Source organism: Eubalaena glacialis, chromosome 6 (genome assembly GCF_028564815.1).
Source record: "Eubalaena glacialis isolate mEubGla1 chromosome 6, mEubGla1.1.hap2.+ XY, whole genome shotgun sequence".
Classification (NCBI taxonomy): Eukaryota; Metazoa; Chordata; class Mammalia; order Artiodactyla; family Balaenidae; genus Eubalaena; species Eubalaena glacialis.
Window position 1 is genome coordinate 145,746,555 of NC_083721.1, and position 21,980 is coordinate 145,768,534.

At 36.7% G+C, this 21,980-nt stretch overlaps 1 protein-coding gene across 1 annotated transcript in view; it reads left to right on the forward strand.

Moving 5' to 3' along the window:
* KCNH8 (potassium voltage-gated channel subfamily H member 8) overlaps positions 1 to 21,980 on the forward strand; it is a 398,046-nt gene that overhangs the window by 309,712 nt on the left and 66,354 nt on the right. The window contains exons 8-11 of the mRNA XM_061193703.1: positions 3,438 to 3,635; positions 13,878 to 14,077; positions 14,953 to 15,202; positions 20,805 to 21,019. Of these exons, the coding sequence (XP_061049686.1) occupies positions 3,438 to 3,635; positions 13,878 to 14,077; positions 14,953 to 15,202; positions 20,805 to 21,019 (863 nt within the window). The remainder of the gene's footprint in view (positions 1 to 3,437; positions 3,636 to 13,877; positions 14,078 to 14,952; positions 15,203 to 20,804; positions 21,020 to 21,980) is intronic.

Consider the following 21,980-nt stretch of genomic DNA (forward strand, 5'->3'; position numbering starts at 1 on the left):
TTTCACACATATGTAAATGAACAGGAATTGAGTGAGAGTATAATCTAATATAATCCTTATGACCTATCACAAAATTTTATCCTATTTTATTAAGAAAATAAAATTCTATGAAAACTGATTTGGTTCGGAGAATTTTTAAATGCTTCACTTTTGTTCCAATTAAGGAATTTAATCAAAGGTTTTGGCTGTGTTTGTTTGGTTTTATTTTTCTAATGAGAAAACTTGAGCTTCTGTAAGCAAAGGCACACTTTAATTCAATTCAAGATCAGTAGATGGGTCCAGTTTTTTATTCATGACCTGATTGTATAGCTGATTCAGCTGAGAGGATACAGTGGCTCTATTGTGTGTGGTGTTGTTTTTCTCATTCCTCTGTGCATCAAATAAAAACATTAGTCATGCAATATTTACTCTCTGGGCAAAATGACATTTTTCAGCTGCTCAGACTTCCCAAAAATTAGTGGGAATGACCAACATGGAACAAAGGGGCAAACCCCTCTAATCACTTCATTTTTGAGCAGAAACATGACATCCCTTTCACAGCACTGCTTGGAAGGCAGTTGAGAAATAGCCAACCCACCAGCCATTCAACATCTTGTGGTTGGCCGTACTTGACAACGCTTGGGTCAAATGCCTGTAAGAGCACTCTTCTGCAGAAATAAGCATCCTGAGTGCAATGATATATTCAGATGTCATCTCTGCTTCCTGATTTTACTTGTCTTGACTCTCCCCCTAGGGTGCATATAAATACACCAGTAATATTTTTTAAATGCACATGTGTTTTGCTTTTGTGATATCTCTTTAATTAATCTTGGATAAGCTGTCTTTATGTCTAAATCTTTTTCCATACAGGATTAAACCAGGTTTTACCAAATCACGCTTTATCACTTCCTCCTTCCCTTCACTTAAAATTCTAGAGCAGAACTCTTTAATCTGGGCCCTTGGACCTGGCCTGTAGGAAAAGGCCATGAACCACCTGAAAATGTACACAAAATTGTGTGTGTGTCTCCTTGTGTGCTTTGTCCTGGGAAAAAGAGCATGTCTTTCTTCACGTTCACAAATGGGTGTATAACTCCCCCACTTTTAAGAACTACTGTCACCTAGATTTCCTCCCTGTCATTTCTATTAGTTAAGAAATGCTCAGTTCTATCAGATGACATCCCTGGGTTCTACTGAGTACACTTAGTCACCATCTTCCTTTTCCATTATGACTCACTCCTGATCTCATATTTTCTCTTACTTTCTGAATTTTGTACTTTCTCTGTTCCAATTTAAGTAACATGAGAAAGAGAGAGAAAAGAGATATTATATACTAATATAATATTTGCCACTAACAGGGGTTGGCATTTCTTCATGTGGCATCTCATTTAATTCCACTGCAACTGTACAAGTTAGATAGTATCCCTGTTTTTACAAATGAGAAAATGAAGCTCAAAGAAGTTAGTGATTCCCACAGATGGAAGGAAGAGTCCAGATTTAATGGAAGAGTCCAGATTTAAATCTATGTTTGAATGTGTAGTTTATTCCTTCACGAAGCCTTTCCAGACAGAATAAATGGTCATAGCTTACTAATGGTGTCAGCTTTCATAATGTGTAATTTTCACTTTATTATTATTCTCTATCATCAAAAAATACATTCATTATACTTTGTGCAGAAATCTAGTACAAATTTATAAATGCTCATGTGTTGCTATATTGCATCAGTGTTGTCATATTATTGCAGAGGGCAAGAACAATTTATATGTTCATTAATTCTTTCATTTTTAGAAATAATATTTATTAAACTCTACTATTGTTAGGGACTTTGCTAAGTTCTGGAATAATGGTTCTAAGTTCTATCTTCACATCAGATTCCACTGGAGAACTTTTTAAAAATACCAGTACCTGAACTCGGAACCAGAAATTTTGATTCACTACATGGAGGTGGCACTTGGACAGTGTATTTTTAAAATGCTTTCCCAGCTGTAGTCAGCATTGAGAACTATTGTTCTAGAAGGTGACTTTGCAGAGTCGAGGGACTTTGGTCCCCTAGATCTGCAGCATCAGCATCACATGGGAACCTATTGCAAAGGCAAATTCTCAGCCCTTCTCCCCATCCTTCCCATGTGCTGTACCAGAAACTCCAGGGATAGGACCTGGCTGTCTCTAACAAGCTCTCTAGATATTTCAGAGGCAAGCTAATGGTTGAGAAACACTTCTCTAGAGACAAGATAAATAAGACAGAGTACTTGCCCCTGAGCATTTCTGTTTGATCTCAAGGAACACAGTTGTTTCAAATCTGCATTTTAATTACCTAGCACAGTTCCATAATCTATAACTTTAGTTGATAATGACAGCATTATTACTACTTAAACAATGTAATGACTTTCCATCTCTTCTTGGGCAGCCATTAAATGAAGTGTTAAGGAAATAGTGGTCAATGACTAACATCCCTTAACAAAAGTCTCATGGACCTTATGGGTTGAGCTGAATTGCCATAGTGTTTCATAACACACACACACACACATAGAATTTTTAAATATAAAATTTTAAAGAGAAAATATTTCCAGTAAAGAATTTTAAAGTGGTCTTTGTGTTGTGTTTTCATTGTATTATTATTAACATTATACTTGCTATTTCCCATCTTTATTAACATAGCTTTATTACAGCTTTATGATAGTATAATTGACATACAATAAAATGCACATATTTGAAGCATTTAATTAGATAAGTTTTGACACACGTATACACCAGTATCGTGAAACAGTTGTAGGGGGGCACCCAGTTCCATTATAGGAACCTCGTAGTTGTGCAGTTTTCCCCCACCACCCCCAAACAGCAGAATGAGGTTGTAGAGAAGGCTTCCTGAGGAAAACATGAGCTAAGACCTATAAGGCAACTGATATCAGGTCAGGTGAATAAAATAAGGAAAGGTTGTACAGGATAGAAATAAAGCCCATCGGAAAAAAAAAAAAAAAAAAAAAAGAAAAGAAATAAAGCCCATCTTGCCTATATGAAGTCTAGATTCTTGTGTTGGTTGCTGTTTATTATCATGTAGGGTTGAAAAATACCTACTCAACCCCTTTGTTTCTTAAAATTCCAATTGAGAAATAAGCTTAACAGCTAGTGAAGTATACAACACTGTTACCGAGAGTAGAAATCCCAGGTTCTGTCACTGCAGGTAGTTCTTGCATTAGAGTAACCTGTTCATCTTTGACCACCAATCCACTCTTGAATGCATATTTCTCTGCTGTGTGTATTATAAAAAACAGTTGCATGAAAGTGATGCTTTTGCTTTTAGAGCCATGGAATCTAATTCCTTGCCTTTAACTTCCTTTTAACTTTCTTCTTTCTCCTGAGCAACTTCGTGCATCCTTAAATGTTCATTCATCATTACGCCCAGGTGCTAATACTGAGACTTTATTTTGGGGGCTTAAATGCTCATTTTTTTTCCATTGCAGGTTGGCTTCATGAGTTGGGAAAGAGACTGGAATCTCCATACTATGGTAACAATACTTTGGGGGGACCGTCGATCCGAAGTGCCTATATTGCCGCTCTGTACTTCACACTCAGCAGCCTCACCAGCGTTGGGTTTGGGAATGTCTCTGCTAATACAGATGCAGAAAAGATCTTTTCCATCTGCACCATGCTGATTGGTGGTAAGGAATATTCTTCCTTTAGACCAAGAGAAGGAACAAGTGTCTGCCAAACGGTTGCTGTTATGTTCCCTCTGTCCTAAAACCTAATACAGGGTAGATTGGTTTACATTGGAAGAGTCTAAAAGCACTAATTAGGAAATCAGTGACCAACAGTTATATGTACATGTAGATTAGCAATGAAAGTCTGTGATGTCAAGAATTCCATGTTCTGACAGATGAAGAAATAACCATTTACCTGATGGTTGATTCTATTTATATATATATATATGTTTTTAATAGAAGTACTGTTGATTTACAATTTTGTGTTAGTTTCAGGTGTACAGCACAGTGATTCAGTTATATATATACTTTTTCAGATTTGTTCCCTTATAGTTTATTACCGAATATTGATTATAGTTCCCAGTGGTATACAGTAGGTCCTTGTTGGTTATCTATCTTATATGTAGTGGTGTGTATATGTATCTGATGGTTGATTTTGAAAGGTCAGGCACTTTGCTTCCTAACATGCTATCTACCTTTAGTGTTTGTGAGTTACATGAGTCTGAATCACAGGTATACATTTGAAATGCCATTTTATAGCTCCAAACAGGTGAGTGTTATCAAATTTTATTAATACTACTATAGTAAATTAAGGATGTTTGATAGATAACTTAGTTAAAACAAAAGCAACAAACACCAATACAATAATAATAAATATTTAACCTTTATTAATCACGGTTATGTTCCATTCTCTGTGCTGAATGCTTCAGTACAATACCTCAAGCAATTCTGAAGGCAAATCTATGGGTTCGGCACCATTATTATCCCATTTAACAAATAGAGAAGTTATTATGCTATTACGTCTGAGCTTCAAACCCAGCGTCTGTACTCTGCTTTGTATTGCTGGGGTTTGGACTCCGCAAATCTTATTCTTCTTTGCCAGCTGCCATCAGTCACTTCTCCCAATAGGGGGCGCCAGAGGGAGACTGGAGGCAGGAGGAGGGGAGAAGGAACTTCCCGGTTCTGATGGGTGCAGTGTACCTTGAGTGGCAGGCCACCTCAGACAGCTGCAAGTGGTTCCAGCCTTCAGCCTCTTCAGGCACTTTCAGAAGCAGCCTCATTGGGCTTTCTCAGAGATACCTGCACCTGCTGGAGGTATCCCTGCATCCAAAGTCAGAGCCCCGGCTCCTCGTGGCTCCCATAGCTTCTCCTCTGGGCTCCTCGCTGCTGATAACCCCACTTCTTCTCTTTGTTCATCCAGCTCCAAGGGCAGAAGCTCCTTCCTGCAGCTATCACACTCACGTTACCTCTATCTAGACTCCCCTTCTGATCATTCAACACTCCAACATCAGGGAAAACAGTTCTTCATAATAAATTCCCCCAGATGAAATATTTAGTTTCATTTCTTTTTTCTGAACCTCCTAACTGACAGGATTGATGCCTTTATTACCCACATTTTTCAGACGACAAATCTAAACCTTGCAGAAATAAAGTAACATTTTCAATGCCATACAACCAGTAAGTAAAGAGGCAAGTTTGGAACCCAGGTGATTACTTACTTCTGTCATTAAATACATAAATGGAAACATGTTGAATTATAAAGCTGTTCTCATGGAGATGTGGGTGTCTACCTGGATTGAGTAAATATTCTTAAGCCAGAGTTCTATGAGTACTTTCTGCCCCACCGTATTCGCTCAAAAGCTTGTTATGTCATGTTCTCTTTTTTTTTAATTTAATTTTTGTTCTATATTAGAGTATAGGTGATTTACAATGTTGTGTTAGTTGCAGATGTACAGCTAACTGATTCAGTTATACATCTACATATATCCATTCTTTTTCAGATTCTTTCCCCATATAGGTTATTACAGAATATTGAGTAGAGCTCCCTGTGCTATACCGTAGGTCCTTGTTGATTATCTATTTTATATATAGTAGTGTGTGTATGTTCATTGAGATTATCATGTTCTCTTAATGACCTTAGTCCCAGATATCACTTTGAGGTTTGAACCTTATTATAGAAGATGGTTTCTACCAACTTCCTTGCATAGATGTGAACTGATTATGTGGGACTTCAAGCAATGAGTCATCCAGCCTACCATGAAACCAGAGCAGCATAAAGGCAATCTTTCCCTCGAGGGGTTTAGGATCACCTTGGAAGAAATATGTGGAAAGAGTTTTAACAATACCAGGCAGTAAATGCTAAGTGCCAAATCAGTTAGGAAATTGAGAAGCAGTGAGAAACGGGGCCAGGGAATGGGAGAATTTCTTGGAAAGGCAGAGTTGCTGAGGTAGCATGCTGGGGCTGCAGCACTTGGAAGAGGGTTTTGGCCCATGTAGAGCAGTAACAGCCTAGGGAAAAGAGAACAGGAATTCTCGTTTTCTAAAGAGCTGCAATGTGCCAATCCCGTGGTGGTGATTTTATACCCAGTATTATGGCTTATATAATTGCTGCTCTCCTTGATGGCCCATCTTTCAGCCTAGCAGAATGACAGGCATTTTGCAAACAGACACAGTCTATATTTATTTAATATTTGCCCATGTTTCTTCTACTTCTGATGGAAATTTTTGGAAATGCTCAAATGCTCAAGGCTTAACCTACTAATTTGACGTTGGAAGAATATGTTAGCTAATTGAGCTTATTTCCTGTTGATTCACTAACTATAGTGTAAGTGGTCCTGAATCAGAAATTGTTAAGGATATTATTATTCCCTGCTATTCACTGTGAGTAGAAGCTAAGCTGGTCACAAAGCCAAAAGATATGGGAAATAATCAGATAATGCCACTTTATCACTTGGTAAATATTTATGGAGCAAATTATCCTGGTGCAAAACCAGCACTCATTGGGAAATGGCATTAAAGCATTTAGGTGACTTGAGCAGCACTTAGGAAACCATTGGTTTTGAATGGCAAATGGCATCTGAGTAACTCAGATTTATTAATTAAAGCTTCACAAATCTGTGTCTGTGGGAAATAACTCTATTATTGTGACAATTACCCTAGGCTAAGAGAAATGATGCCTTCATTTTAATATTTCCTAGTTAACAAATTACTGGCATAATTTTGAGAACTAATCATAAGAGCTCACAATATTGAACACTTTGTTCATTTAATTCTCGTAACTCTATGAATTAGAGGTTATTAACACCCCAATTTAGATGTAAGGCAGCAGAAGTTTCGTTAGTTTAAATGCCCGGATTCACTAAGACCTAGAAAACTTTTTCTAAAATATCCATTTCATTATATACTGCAAATTGATTTTACTTTTTAACTTCTATAAATGTATACAAATAATTTATTTTTTTAATTTAAAGTATGTATTCCCATGGAATCAACGCTAAGTTATCTTATCAGGAATCCCCTCACAAGGCCGATGAAATTGCTAATGACAGGGATGCAATATTTACTACAAAAACAGGCAGGAGTGGTATTAAGTGTTACAGGTGAGTGTAAGAACCCCAGATAATGATCCAGGGCAGAGGTGCTCACAAGCTGAGTGAGGAGGAGGAGGGGGAAGGGAAAGCTTCCACGTGAGCATCTGTAATTAATGAGTGTGCACACCACTGATTTATGGGAAACATATTTAAAACTATCAAAGAGATTAAGCAAAAGTAATGAAAAAAAATCCATACCTAGATAAATCTGTATAAACTTTGAGAACACCCAAAACAAAGAAGGAATCCTAAAAGCTTCAAACAACTATTAGAATTAATAAGTGAATTTAGTAAGGCTGATGGATATAAAGTCAATATGCAAAAATCAATTGTATTTCTATATATTAGTAACAAACAATTAAACAATATAATATTTTAAAAATTATAAAAACATCAAATACACAGGAATAAATGTTTTAAAATGTGCAACACTGAGACTTCCCTGGCAGTCCAGTGGCTAAGACTTTACCTTCCAATGCAGGGGTTGCAGGTTCAATCCCTAGTTGGGGAGCTAAGATCCCACATGCCTCGCAGCCAAAAAACCAAAACATAAAACAGAAGCAATATTGTAACAAATTCAATAAAAACTTTAAAAAAATGGTCCACATCAAAAAAAAATTTTTTTAATGTGCAATACTATTATACAGAAAAGTATAAAACATTAGAAAGTTTACAAATAGTTTAAAATAATGGAAGGATATACAATGGTGATGGTTTTAAGACTTAGTATTGTAAACATACCAGTTTTATTCAAATTAACCTAAAGAGTCAATGCAGTCTCAATTTAAAAAACCCAGTAGATGTGTGTTTGCCTGTATATATGTGCCTGTTTGAAAATTGGCAAGATGTTTCTAAAAATTAGAGGAACTGCAGTACTAAAATGATGGTAAGCAAGCATAAAGAAGAACAAAATTGGGATATTTATGCTGCAGATATCATGATGGGTAATAAAGTCACAGTCATTAAGAAAGTATGGTGTTGGCTCAGGAATAGATAAATAGGCCAATGGACTTGAAGAGCATGCAAAAACCTGCCCATAAACATATGGTCACTTTATTTATGACACTGGTGATACTGTAACACAAGGGGGAGAAGATGATACTTTCAATAAACATTGCTGAGTCAAATATATATAAATATACATGTTGAAAAACAACCTTGACCCCTCTTAAAACTAAGTTGAAGTTAATTCCAGATGGATTTTGATCTAATTGTGCAAGGGAAAACAATAAAGCTTCTAAAAGCTAACATAAGAAAGTATTTTCATGACCTTGGGTTTGGCAAAGATTTCTTAAGCATGACTCAAAAAGCCCTATCCATAAAGGAAAGATTGATAAATTGAACTTCAGAACTTCTGTTTATCAAAAGACATTATTAAGAACGTGAAGCAGCAAGCCACAGGATAGAAGATATTTGCAAACATGTATCTGACAAAAGACTCTTATCTATTCTATATAAAGAACTCTAACAAATCACTAAGAGCAGAGAACTAAGAAATGCATTAAAATTTTTAAAAAGCACTTCAAAAATAGATTTTCTTACTTGAATAGACGATAAACATATTAAAAAAAAAGGTGCTCAACATCATTCATGTAGGATATGCAAATTAAGATCAAAATTAGATAACATTTGCATTCACCAGAATGGTATATTAAAAACACTAATAACCCTAAGTGTTTGAGAGGATAAAGAACATCTTGACTTCTCCTATACTGTTGATGTGAGTGTCAGTTGGTACAAGAGTCTTGTCAGTATTTACCAAGTTTGAACATATCTGTATTCTGTGCCTCAACAATTCCATTTGTGAGTGTATATCCAACAAAAAATCATATATATTCACATCAAAAGACATAACGTGGAAGCATTACTGCAAAAATTTCAAAGTGGAAATGCTCACTAATAGGAGAATAAATAAGTAAATTATGAAATAATTATTCAATAAAGTACCATACAGTAATGAGAATGAATGAACTGTTATGTTACCACATGGATAAATCTTACAAACTCAATGCTGAGCAGAGAAGACAGACACAAATAAGTATGCACTGTATGATTTTGTTTAAAGAAGGTTCAAAAGTAGGCAAAACTTATTGATTGCAGTATAATTCATAGCTGCAGTTACCTTTGGTGAGGGTGCTGGTTGGTGACTGTGTGGGACACCAGGGAGCCCTGGGTGCTGATAATATCACGTTTATTCATCTGGAGGTGATTCCATGGATCTGTCCACTTTGAGAAATGAACTATACATTTACTATTTGTGTAATCTTCTCAATGTGTGTCTTTGATACTAATTTTAGTTTGTAAAATTATAATAGATGAGCTAAAAATAATAATATAACTGTCAGGTGTGGGATGAGAAAGTGGATAGCAGTGAGCTGAGTTCTCACTTTTCATGTCAAGTTGCTTTTTAGGTTTTGCCTTAATATGATAAGTCAAGCAGTAGAAGTGAAATCTCATGATCTAAAATATTGGTGATAATCAGAAGAAGACCTAAAAGAAATAATTTTGAAAGTTTGCCTTTGGAGATTGGGATGGGGATGATGGGAAGGGCTTGGGACTGAACTGTTCCTAAATTTTCCAAGCTACTTGCTTATGATTATAAAACTTTTTAAAGAAATTATCAAACTGCCAGAGGTTCATTTTGGTTCCATAAATATTTATGGCACACTAAAATTATGCCAGGCACTGTGCTAGATGCTAGGGAAACAAAGATGACTAAGATATGATGCTTTCCTTCGAGGAGTTCACAGTTGAGTAATGGAAATAGGTACTCTGGCAGATGATGTTCTTTCTTTTTCCATTTTAACTTTTCCTATTATAATGCACATTTCAAAAGAACTGGAAAATCTACATAAAAATAAAATTACATATAATCCCATCACCAAAGGATATTCTTTTCAGTCTTTTCATACATTTATTCCCCTATTTTCTAAGAGATTTATATCAACTACACATATCTTTTTTGTCACCAAACAAAATATATTGAGAACATTTTCCCATGTCTTTTAAAATTCCTCTCTCATGTTTATTAATGGCTGCCTGATGAGTGAGCCCCAAGTGTTGGGACCATCACCTCAGCCTCAGAGGTTAGATATAGCTTTCTAGTGAAGAGGGCTCATCACTCAGGACATGTCCAGTTTAAATGAGGCATTGTTGCCATGGAAGAGGTAGAGTGAAACTCTTAAGAGCCAAGGCTTTCCTTGGGTCCTCTTATCCTATAAATACTACCCTGACATGATTTTATTGGACCCACAGATTCGCTGTTTTTAAGGTGTCTTTACACTGCCGTTTCAAGTCATCATTTAGGAAATCGTTCTCACTCTCTGTTCTCCCTGCCATCTGCCACTCACAACCCAGTGTACTTATAGCAAGGACTGGAAAATTCCAGGGCAATAACTCGGTGAGAGTGAAGAGTAGGGCAGCTAAGGTTACCCAGAGCCTGAGCTCTGGTCTCGTTTTATAGCAGGAGAGCACAGTTCCTCTGTAGACTCTGAAGGCACTGCAAAGTAGTTGACTAAAGAAATCAGAAATGATGATCTCAGGACAGCAAGGTTGCCCAAAATCCAAAGAAAGAAGTGGTGGGGAGGGAGAGAGAGAGAGGGGAGAAGGAAGGAGGAGGGAAAAAGGGGGGGAAGGAAAGGAAAGATAAAGAAAAAAGGGAAAGAGAAAGCCAGGCAACCTATAAGAATGCATTTTCATTTGAGGTCTGTTTACTTTCATGTCAGATCCTGAGTGTTGAGCCTCCTCTGAAAACCTGATATTAACACGATCTTTTACAAAATGCATTCTATACAAAACTCCTCCGCAAAGAAAAAGAACCTCCCACAGACACAGCAGCAGGCCTAGCATGCTACTTTAAGAATTATATACATCAAATTTGCTAGGAATAAAAAGGAAAAGTGAAGGATAATTTCCATACTGACCTGGATATAGTTCTTCAGTCAAAATTTCATAGTAGATGGAATGATTTGGCCTGACAGTCACAAACACTCTTCGCCAGTGTGAAAATGATAACCAGTGACAGAGAGGCAATAATAACTCTGGAAAACTGAAAAACTACGAGAGCTAGCGTTGTATTTTTTGAACTACTTAAATTAGAAGTATTTTCCTATGCTGAAATGAGACTTTGAAATTATGATGACTCAGACATAGACTAGGGCTTTCCAACAACACTTATGAATGCTACAATGAATCCAGGAATTCATTTTATTGATAATGTACAATTAGGATGCCAATTGATCTGAACATATTACTTCTCTTACCTTAAGTGCTTTACAGACATTATAATTAAGCAAAGTTAAAATCATACACATAATTAAGGAAAGCAGTGTTAAAATAAATGAAATAAAATTGTTCTCCGACTCAGTTTAATCGCCATAAATGATTATTACTACATACTTTCTACAGATGGTGAGGCTTCCAAACACTGAGCCCATAAGTATATTAACAGAGCCTGAAATCGGTGTTTAATTCCTTCGACTTGGAGCAGAATCAGTTCTTTTCTTTGCTGAGTGTTTATCATAAATAGAGGTCTCCCCTTCCAAATAAAATATTTAAGCGGCAGAACTGTTGTGCTTCTAAAACCATACAGAAGAATGAGCCTCTACTTAGAACCTGCCAATAAGCATCCAACATTTAGTTGTTAAGCAATATACGTTTTTCTTGGGATATTTTTAACCCTTTGGAAGACATTTCATTTTTGAACACTTAGGAAGTATCTGCACCTCTGTGTGCTTGCATGTAGCAGGCATTTCTTGACTATTTCTTGAATTTCCTCCATCAAGAAGTTATTTCCACAAAGAACCACTCAATTATTTGACAGGTTCCTGGAAAACCTTAAATCTGGGTTTCTCCCGCATATTTTACACCACTGAGCATCCTGGAAATTCATAGCACTTTTCACTTTCATGGGAAAAATTAACATAAGTTGAGCACCCACACAAAATTAAAGGCGCTTTAAAAAAGATATTTTAACTCTTTAAATCCTGAAATAACTCTATGAGTAAGGTACTGTTATGCCCATTTACATATAAGGGAACCACGCAAGGGAATTACGTATCTCGCCTGGTTTACAAAATTAGAAGTTGTAAAGCCAGAATTTAAATCTAGTGGTGTCTGATTCCGAAGTCCATATTTCCTCTGCAACATTATATTGCCTCCTGTATATAGACCCTAAGTTTAACCCTATTCTAGTAACTTCTCCAGAATATTGAGGCCTTCTTTATTATGGGGTGACTTTATTGGCATGGTGACCGTATTTTCCATAGAGAAATGATGATGTATAACCTGATAAAGAATTTTAACTCCAGTGTTAGATTAGGCTGAAATTAGTATGACAAAAGTTGATAATTTCTGGTAAATGTAACCGAAAGAAAGAATTCGGGTTGGGGCTATCTTGAAATATTCAGGAGGATGGATGTAACAACAGGTCGACACATTTGCACTAATTATCAATTCTGGTGCTAAGAAACTTTTAACATAATTCCTTGGACGTTGAGATTTGGGCACAGGGACGTTTATGATAGGTCTTAAGAGAAAAACTAGAAATTTTTAGTCTTTTTTTTTTTTTAACTAAAAACTGCTGAAACCAGTGATTTCACCCAACCCCTGAGCTTCTTACCGCCTTGCCAGTCCCATGGGAATCAGGGCTGAAATCTGAATATCACAGAGAGTTGATCTGTCCGTAAGTGTGGGCACACGTGGGTCTTTCTCTTTCCCAGTTTCACAAACCCAGGTGGGTCCAAGGCCTTCTCGGGCTACTTGCTGGTGTCTGCTAGGCCATTCCCGTTGTTTGACCAACAACTACTGTTTAGTGCAAAATCCTCACATCTTTTCTGACTTTGAGATACTTGACCACTCCCCGCAGCACGTAGCTCCTTGGGAAGTGAAGTCTATCTGCTCGCTCACTCTATGTTTTTCCAGGAGAAAATCCATCCCTAGTCCCCATCCACTCTGGAATTCTGGTGAACAAAGCCTGCTTTCTCATTACACTCTGGTGGTGCTTTTGGGAGGGGAAGACTGACCAAGAAATCTCATTGAAACAGGAGTCACATGTTCGTGTACCACCCGGCTTTTCTCAGAATGGTGGTGAGGATTCTAAGCAGAATATCTGAATTCTTTGTTTCTTGAATGGTCTCAGAATTTCTAATATCTATGTCCCTTAAAATTAAAGTGACTAGAGAGCTGGGGTGGTGTTATCTTGGCTTCAGATTGCCCAGGAAATCCTCAATTACATTTCTAACACCTTTTTCAGTACCTTTATTAATAGAAATGTGTCATATTTAATATCCTAAAACTAATTTTAAATGATGGCTTTGGGGAAGAGACTAATATTCTCATAAAGGCTAACCAGATTTGTATTATAGACTTACTTTTGAAATGTATTTGTTATTATAATAAAAATAACTATTAAGCCCTAATTTGATAGCTTATTCTATGAAATTATTAAAACCATTTCATCATACCTACACAATTATACCCAACGATTAAAATAATACAGATGTGAGTAGAGTACAAAAATCAAAGTTTGTCATAGCTAGGATGGCGGCTAACAGATTAAGTGTGGGTCAAAGTGGTCTATTGTTCTTATTACTGAGTATTTTTAAAAGGTATTTTTACTCTGATCAAGCCACGTGGAATCGAAATGACTACATCAGGATGCACCCTGTGGCACTGCGGTTGCAGCAAAAAGCCTGTTTCAAAATAGCTGTGTCAACGTGGCCAGCTACGTGTACTCTGCTGATTCAGGATATATAGGCTGTACATTTATACATAAGAAGGAAGCCCCTCCATCCTATTTTTCTCCCATTATATGCCGTGTTGTTTTCTCTAGCCTTGATGCATGCCCTGGTGTTCGGAAACGTGACGGCGATCATACAGAGGATGTATTCCAGATGGTCCCTCTATCACACTAGAACCAAGGATCTGAAGGACTTCATACGTGTCCATCACCTGCCCCAGCAGCTCAAGCAGAGGATGCTTGAATATTTCCAAACAACCTGGTCAGTCAACAATGGAATAGATTCCAATGAGGTAATGTGCATTTCTCATGTTGACGTTTTCAGGCAGAAAGCACGTATTCTAAGGTAAAAGCAAAGTGCTCTAATGCAGGTCTCAAAAGGGAAATACACACCTACCACCTTCTTTGTCTCTTTATTTTTAGTCTCTCATGACCTCAATACATCTTCTTTCATCTGCTCTGGCTTATGTTTTTACAATGTCACTTCGGATTGGCCTGTGTTTTACAGTAACTTGCTACTTTGGTCAATCAGGCAGACTTATTTTCATTCTCATTGACCATCTTTGAAGGAACCAATTCTTATGACAGTTGAATGATGGAATCATGGAATATTAGATTAATCAAGTTAATGTTTACCTTTAAAAGCAACAAAGTAAAAAAAAAAAAAAAGGCTTTTCAGCAAACATGTTATCTTTGGACATCCAGAAACACCGCAGACCTCCACTGTGGAAAAGGTATCCTATAAATCAAGCAACCATTCCACCAACCCCCCAACGAAACCAGTCATCAATATTTTTAAGTGATTATTTGTTTTTTCCTCTCTTCAGATGGTAATGAAAGCAGAGGAAACACTAAAGGGTCCAAATTCCATATCTTCTGTCCTGAGTAGGTGTCTTTGTGAGAAGCAAGTCACAAGGAACTATATGTTTCATTCTAGAGTCTTTTATTAATTTATTCTATTTCTCCAGACTTATTAACAGCTGATTATTTAGGAGCACACAACCAGGGTCACAGTCATGGAAAAATCTCTCCAGGATTATTCATATGTATATTTCCTCTTCTGTACTGTGGTTGGTCAAACAGTGGAAAAAACTTCCTGTGGTCTTATAGTCAATCAATTACGCAAGACTGACCCCAACTTGCTTCCCTCTTTCATCTTCTCTGACAGCTTTTGAAAGACTTTCCAGATGAGCTTCGTTCTGACATCACCATGCACCTGAACAAGGAAATCTTACAGTTGTCCCTTTTTGAGTGTGCCAGCCGGGGCTGCCTCAGGTCTCTGTCCCTACACATCAAAACCTCCTTCTGTGCTCCAGGGGAGTATTTGCTGCGTCAGGGAGATGCTTTGCAGGCCATCTACTTTGTCTGCTCGGGCTCCATGGAAGTTCTTAAAGACAGCATGGTGCTGGCGATTCTTGGTATGTCTGAGTTGAAAAGCTTCATGACATTTTACTCTGGAGCATAAATTAAGGAGATGAAATGGGGGGAAAAACTGTGATTGAGAGAAGGAAAATTAGGGATGAATATGTGGATTCAGGATATGGGTTTAATTTGCCAAATTATTATTATTAGTTTTTATTATTATTATTAATTGTTATGCCATATATTGAGTTTACACTGTGCTAAGTGTTATATCCAACACACGTTTTGATTCTTGTTAAACATCCAGTGGTGTAAATATTATCCTCACTTTACAAGTGAATATATAGTATCTTAGTTAACTTAATTTGTCCCAAATAACATAGCAAGAGAATGAACACAGTTCTTTCTGATTCCTAAAGCCAGATTATAAATTATGATATAGTCTGCCTCTTGGTGAAACAGCTGGTCAGTTTTCAGAGGGCATTTCTGCATTCTTGTGGAGAATCAATTCAGAGAAGAACATTGAAAATTGTTTTATCTGTGCTAGAAATTGCACAAAAAATGATTTCGTATTGAGAATAAGCTCTCATAGCAATCATAGCAATCATTAACTCAATTCTGTCAAGGTGATGATAGGCTTTTTTCACTCCCTCAAAAATTCATAGGACAATTTGTGAATATTTTGTACCACAAAGTTGACTCCAACTATTAAGACATAATTGGTGTTCGTTGAAATGTAAATGTCAGCTGACAAAAGATGACATGCAGGGTTAATGCAGAAAAATTGCTATCTGCAATTTTATGTGTACCTCTTCCAAAAATCACTTTCATTTGTTTATCTGTTTGTTCATTTATTTATTCAACTATTATTTCTTGAGGGCCTACGAATAAATTAGGTACTGGTCTAAACGATATATTTGGAACACCAGTGTAGAATGATAATGTTCAGAATTTGTGCTAATTAAAAGTGGCTAATGCAGCACTTTTCATTTATTTTTAATTTTCATATTTAAGAACCTAATATCTGTGGACAACCCAACCCTTTACAAAGTATTTTCACATGTGGGACCTTAGTTACGTTTTCCTAACACAAAGAGACAGATAAGAGAGGTATTTTCTCATTTTTCCAAAGTCAAAGCTAACCTAGGTCTTCAGACTCTGTATCCAGTGTTCTTTCCACCTCTGAACAATGCCTTTTATTCTATATGATCATTGTTAAGTCTGCAGTCTCTGGATTTTAGCTAGTAAGCTTCAAGATAGGTTATATTTGGGAAGAGAGAAGAGAATTAATATTGATTGATTCCCTAATGTGAGCTGGGTGTTGTATGTCCATTATCCAATTCAAATCTTGCAACCCTATTAGGTTGCTATGATTATCCCCAGTTAGAGATGCAGAGATGGGGGTAGCGAGGGGTAAAATACCAAATGGAAGAATGCTTTCCATGGCTTCCCATTGACTTCAGTTTACCACATCCCAGATGAAAGGTAGGGTTTGCCTTCCAAAGTTTGGGCTCAATTCTTGATTCACCCCCTTATGTTTTTCTCCTTAATAGAAAGGCATGGAAGAGCAACTAAAAGAGTGTATTTATCCTCAGTGTGGCCAGCTCATTATCAGTGGGAGAGTGAGACTCTGTATGTGTGTTTTTCAAGAGGAGAATTTAACACTCTTCCTGCCCACTTCTCAACTCTGTGAAGTTAAAGATCAATCATTCTATCATTTTTTATTCAAAATTAAAAGTGACAATCATTTTTAAATTTGCTTCAAAAACCTTTCTTTACCTGTGGGTTTCCTTAGTACCACTATCGGTTTTATAGTCTGTCCATTGACACAGTCTGCTTTTAAAAGGGCATTTAGTGCCATTTACAGCGACATGGATGGACCTAGAGATTGTCATACTGATTGAAGTAAGTCAAACAAAGACAAATATATGATATCGCTTATATGTGGAATCCCAAAAAATGGTACAAATGAACTTATTTACAAAACAGAAATAGAGTCACAGATGTAGAAAATAAATTTATGGTTACTAAGGGGGAAAGGTGGTGGAGGGATAAATTGGGAGATTGGGATTGACATATACACACTATTATATATAAAATAGATAACTAATAACCTACTGTATAGCACGGGGAACTGTACTCAATACTCTGTGATGACCTATATGGGAATAGAATCTAAAGAAGAGTGGATATATGTATATGTATAACTGATTCACTTTTCCGTACAGCAGAAACTAACACAACATTGTAAATTAACTATACTCCCATAAAAATTAATTTAAAATAAAATAAATAAAATTAAAGGGTATTTAGTTATTTTTCTAGCAGCTTATGGTTTGATATACATGTAAGCAAATTAATGCAGTATTTTTAAATGTATATAATGTGGGTTTTTCCATAACTGTGGTGAATTTTTAAATTTGGTAACTAGCAATAGTTCTAGGAATGGAATACGAAGGCATCATCCCTGATACTATGTCACAATAGGTACAAATTTGATGGCTTGCATGTAAATACTATTGTTTGTAATACACAATTCCATCGGATTTTCTTATTTTAAAAAAATTCTACTAACAACTAAAAGACTTAGTTCATTGCCTTGTGCTTCTGGCCCGCATTTCCTCCATAAATTGAGCTTCCCGTAATTAACGTTTTCCCATCTTTGCTGCTACCATATATCTCTCAAAAATGCACATGACCATTCGAAACACGCCTATGTTATATTGGGACTAAACCCAAAGATAATAAATTAGTAATATTTTCTCTCTGTGGTTAGCATTATTTCAATGGAGATTGACTATTTTACTTCCCCTAGGGTAATATTATCTTACGGGCCAATTTAAATCAATACTGACTTTGATAAACTTAAGCACATGGCTTAAAATATAGATATTTAGTACATGTTCACTCTGCCAACAAAATAATTAATACATAATGTCGTAGGGGAAAAGTATCACCAAACAGCTGTCAAGCCATAATTTATTCAAACAATCCCGTCGTCCTATCAATTCTTGAAGGCGTTCTTAATCTGATGCTTTTTGGGGAGGCAGTTGACACAGAGGCAGGGATTTTTCCAGGGATAGAATTTGTCTGCCTTATACACATTCATTTCATGTCCTGGTAATTGAACACTTTCTTCATTGTGGTTTAAAAGAAGATGACAAAGCACGGATAAATGCACTCTTCACAGATGGCATTAGTCTGCCTAATTATAATGAAACATAAGTTATAGCTCTAACCAGGGTGGTTTGCACATGCATTCCATCAACGTTTTTTTGCCCAGTGGAAGAATAATGATTAGCAAATATCAGTAATGGAATTCTGAATAATAGAGACTCTAAGGGACCATAAATATCTTCTTTTCTTTTAGAAATAAGGATACTGAAACCCAGTGTAATTAAGAAACTTAGATCTAGGCTCTAAATCTAGGTAGTGAGTAATCCACAAAATCATAAAATTAGTGAGGGTGAGGACCAGGATCCAGCTGAGGTCTGGCACACATGTCAGTGGTCCATAATTATCCATTGAATAAATAAATAAACTAGAATTCTTTCTAGGTTGCCAAGTTTAGCAAGATGTTGGGGTCATTGTGGCCAAAATCACCAGGTATGAAAGTATGATGACCCTAAAGTTTTTCCAAACACCAGTTGCTTAACAGAAAATGTGAATTCTCACCGTGGCAACATGGTGCATCATGGTAAATTCTCCTCAGATATACAAAATTTGAAAATGTGCTGTATTCAGTCCATCCTGGCTATATTTACATCTTGCATCAGTATCCAACTTTGAGTTTTTGAGCAGCAATTTAGATTTCTAACAAAACATGGAAGAAAAAACATTTCCAAGTTTAGCAGGATTGGTGACAACAATAAATCAAACTTGAATTCTTCAACACTATGTGGCTGTTTATTCTCTTAGTGTTTATAAATATAGATTTTAGTCTTTTTTCTTCTGCCAAATAAGCTCAATTGCAAGGTTTTAATTCAAAGATAATACCTAGAATAATTTAAAATGTTTTGATCTGGCACAAATATTTATGAATATCTCAGGTATTCATGGTTGATGTGGCACATCTCCTTTTACTGTCAAATTCAATAAAACAGACTTTTATTGAAGCCTGCTGCATGCCAGAGACTTTGCTTCCAGAAATTCTGGGCACAGTAAAAAATAAAAGTTTCAAAGTTAAAAAACTAATTGAATGATAATGGACGGGGTAATTTGTTCTATAACATTCCAAAGATATTATTTACTTGGTGGTTTTTGGTTGGTCAATTAGTGGTTGTTGGTTCCCTATGAAATGAAACAAAGTGGCCATAAAAATATATAAATAAATAAAAGTTATTTTATTTATTTATAGGCATGATGATATTTGAGGACAAAGCAAAGACAAAGTAGAAACTCCTAAGTTGGAGCCTTGAATCCAATGCCAGCGTCCTTTGTGAACTTGGTCATATTACCTCAGCTTTTAACCTAAGTTTGTCTGAGAATTGAATGGATTTTCTTGCAGATTTCTCACATGACGCTGAGTGAATTAATGGCTCTGTCTAAAATAAAACTGAAGCTGCAATCAGCTCTTTGTTAGTAATTACAATTATGCTCACCCACCTGCCAGGTTAAACTGATTCGAATCAATTTTAAGATTTTAAAGATTCAAATAACTTGTCCAATATTATCTAATCAGCAAACTCGAGGAAGTAAGCTAGTTCCCAGACGGGTGAAGTGTAGCCTAAGACTGATCAACAGAGGTGTTACGGACAAAAGATCAGAGGTGCTGGCTGTGGGGTGGGACACAGAAAATGTGAATAAAGTAGTGTTAGATTATCTCTCCCCACAGTGGAAGAGCTCATAGTTTTTATTTATTCACTTTCTTTGTTGCTGGAGAAAATGGGATTTTTACACTGTCACAGAACATTAAAACTATGACTTGTATTTTGCATTTTTATGTAGTAGATTTCATGGTCTGTAATGCCCGGTAGTTGCCTCTGCCTCTCAACTCTCCTCCTCCATGCCCCCCCTCCTGTCCTGTAGACATGTTCAGAGATAAATAAAACAACCCAAGTATATTAGATGGTGATGCTTATATTATTGTCCAAAGTGCTAGAATCAAAATGATTAATATACTTCTTGATGGTCTAAACCTCAGAATCCTGGAGCATTTTTACAGTCAGAAAAACTGAGCCATTATTGTTTCCCTTGAATGGTTAAAGCAACTGTGACGAAAAATGTCAACTGCTTTGTCTAAAGTCATTTATCAAATCCTGTGAGGGACCTGTCTGGAGCCCATGTATGACCTACAATTCCTAACTCTCAGGCTCCTAGGCTTTATTCTCTAGACCAGTTTTCTCAACTGGGGACAATTTTGATTGCCAAGACACATTTGGCAATGCCTTCAGATATTTTGGGTGTCATCTCTGGGAATGGATGATGTGAGATGCTGCTAAACATTCTACCCTGTATGGAATGCTCCCCCTGCCAGCAAAGAATGATCAGGCCCCAAATCTCAACACTGCTGAGGCTGAGAAACCCTGCCCCAGATAAAGGTTCCTCTTCTCTTTCAGTGTAATTTCAGAGAAATGAAGCCTGTAAATCAAACAAAGTTACCAGTCCCAAGCTTGCTTTTCATTAAAGCTACATGTCTCTTTTTTTCACTGTTTCAAGGGAAAGGGGATTTAATTGGAGCCAATCTATCAATTAAGGACCAAGTGATCAAGACCAATGCGGATGTGAAGGCGCTAACCTACTGTGATCTCCAGTGCATCATCCTCAAAGGACTCTTTGAAGTGCTGGACCTTTACCCAGAATATGCTCACAAATTTGTGGAAGACATTCAGCATGACCTCACATACAACCTTCGAGAAGGTCACGAGAGTGATGTAAGTCTCACTTCTAATTAATGCTGAGACCCAAACACACGGGGCCTGGAGATCATTTATAACAGGAAAGGCACATGTCCTGACTTCACTTCAAAAAGTCTCTGAGCAGATAAGGTAGGACTGTTCAGTTACTAATTGAGCAGTTAGATAATTAGCTACAAGTCAAACCTGGAGCTTGTTATCAACATTTTAGGAAAGTATTATTTACGGATGACTTCTCTTAATTCAGTTTCTTTCTTGAGTATTTTCATGTGCTTATAGCCAGAATCAATTTCAGGGACATATAATATTCAGCTAGAGATGTGTGACTTCTCCCGAACTGAAAGATTTCTGGATAGGGTATGTGGTGCAGAGTTTGCTGTGTGTGTAATTATTCACTACTCCACTGGCTTGGCATGCATTTTGCTTAAGAATATCTTTTTATTTGTTAACCGGTACTCAAAACAGCCTATCTTGAAATGACTAAATATGCACGGAAGGATTCAAGCCAAAGATTGTCATGCTGAAAGCATAATGAACATTTTCTGAAATTATATATTTGCTGCATGTTTCAGTTTATACAAACAGCTTTCCTGTCAAAATATGTACCAAACTGCATCCCGTGATTAAGCTGCTCATGAACGTGGCTTCATTAGCTGTGTCAGAGAGACCAACGATTTAATAGGGATGATTGTTGAAAGGCAAGCCAGAGCACGTACGCAGAGCATTCTCTATGAACAGAAGCCTTGATCTGCTGCCTTGAGCTTTGTCCCAGATATCTGCTATACTCGATTTTCTCCCTAAGGGTTTAAGAAACGAAGCTCTTGTTTTGACTAACCCACTTGTGGGGACATTTTGTTCGTCATCAGTATTCTCCACTTGAAAGGTAAAGAATGAACCCAAATTGCGTATCACTTCATCTTGGTGGAGGATATCAAATGGCAGACAGTATGTAGATGGTACCCCTTTCTGACGTTCAAGA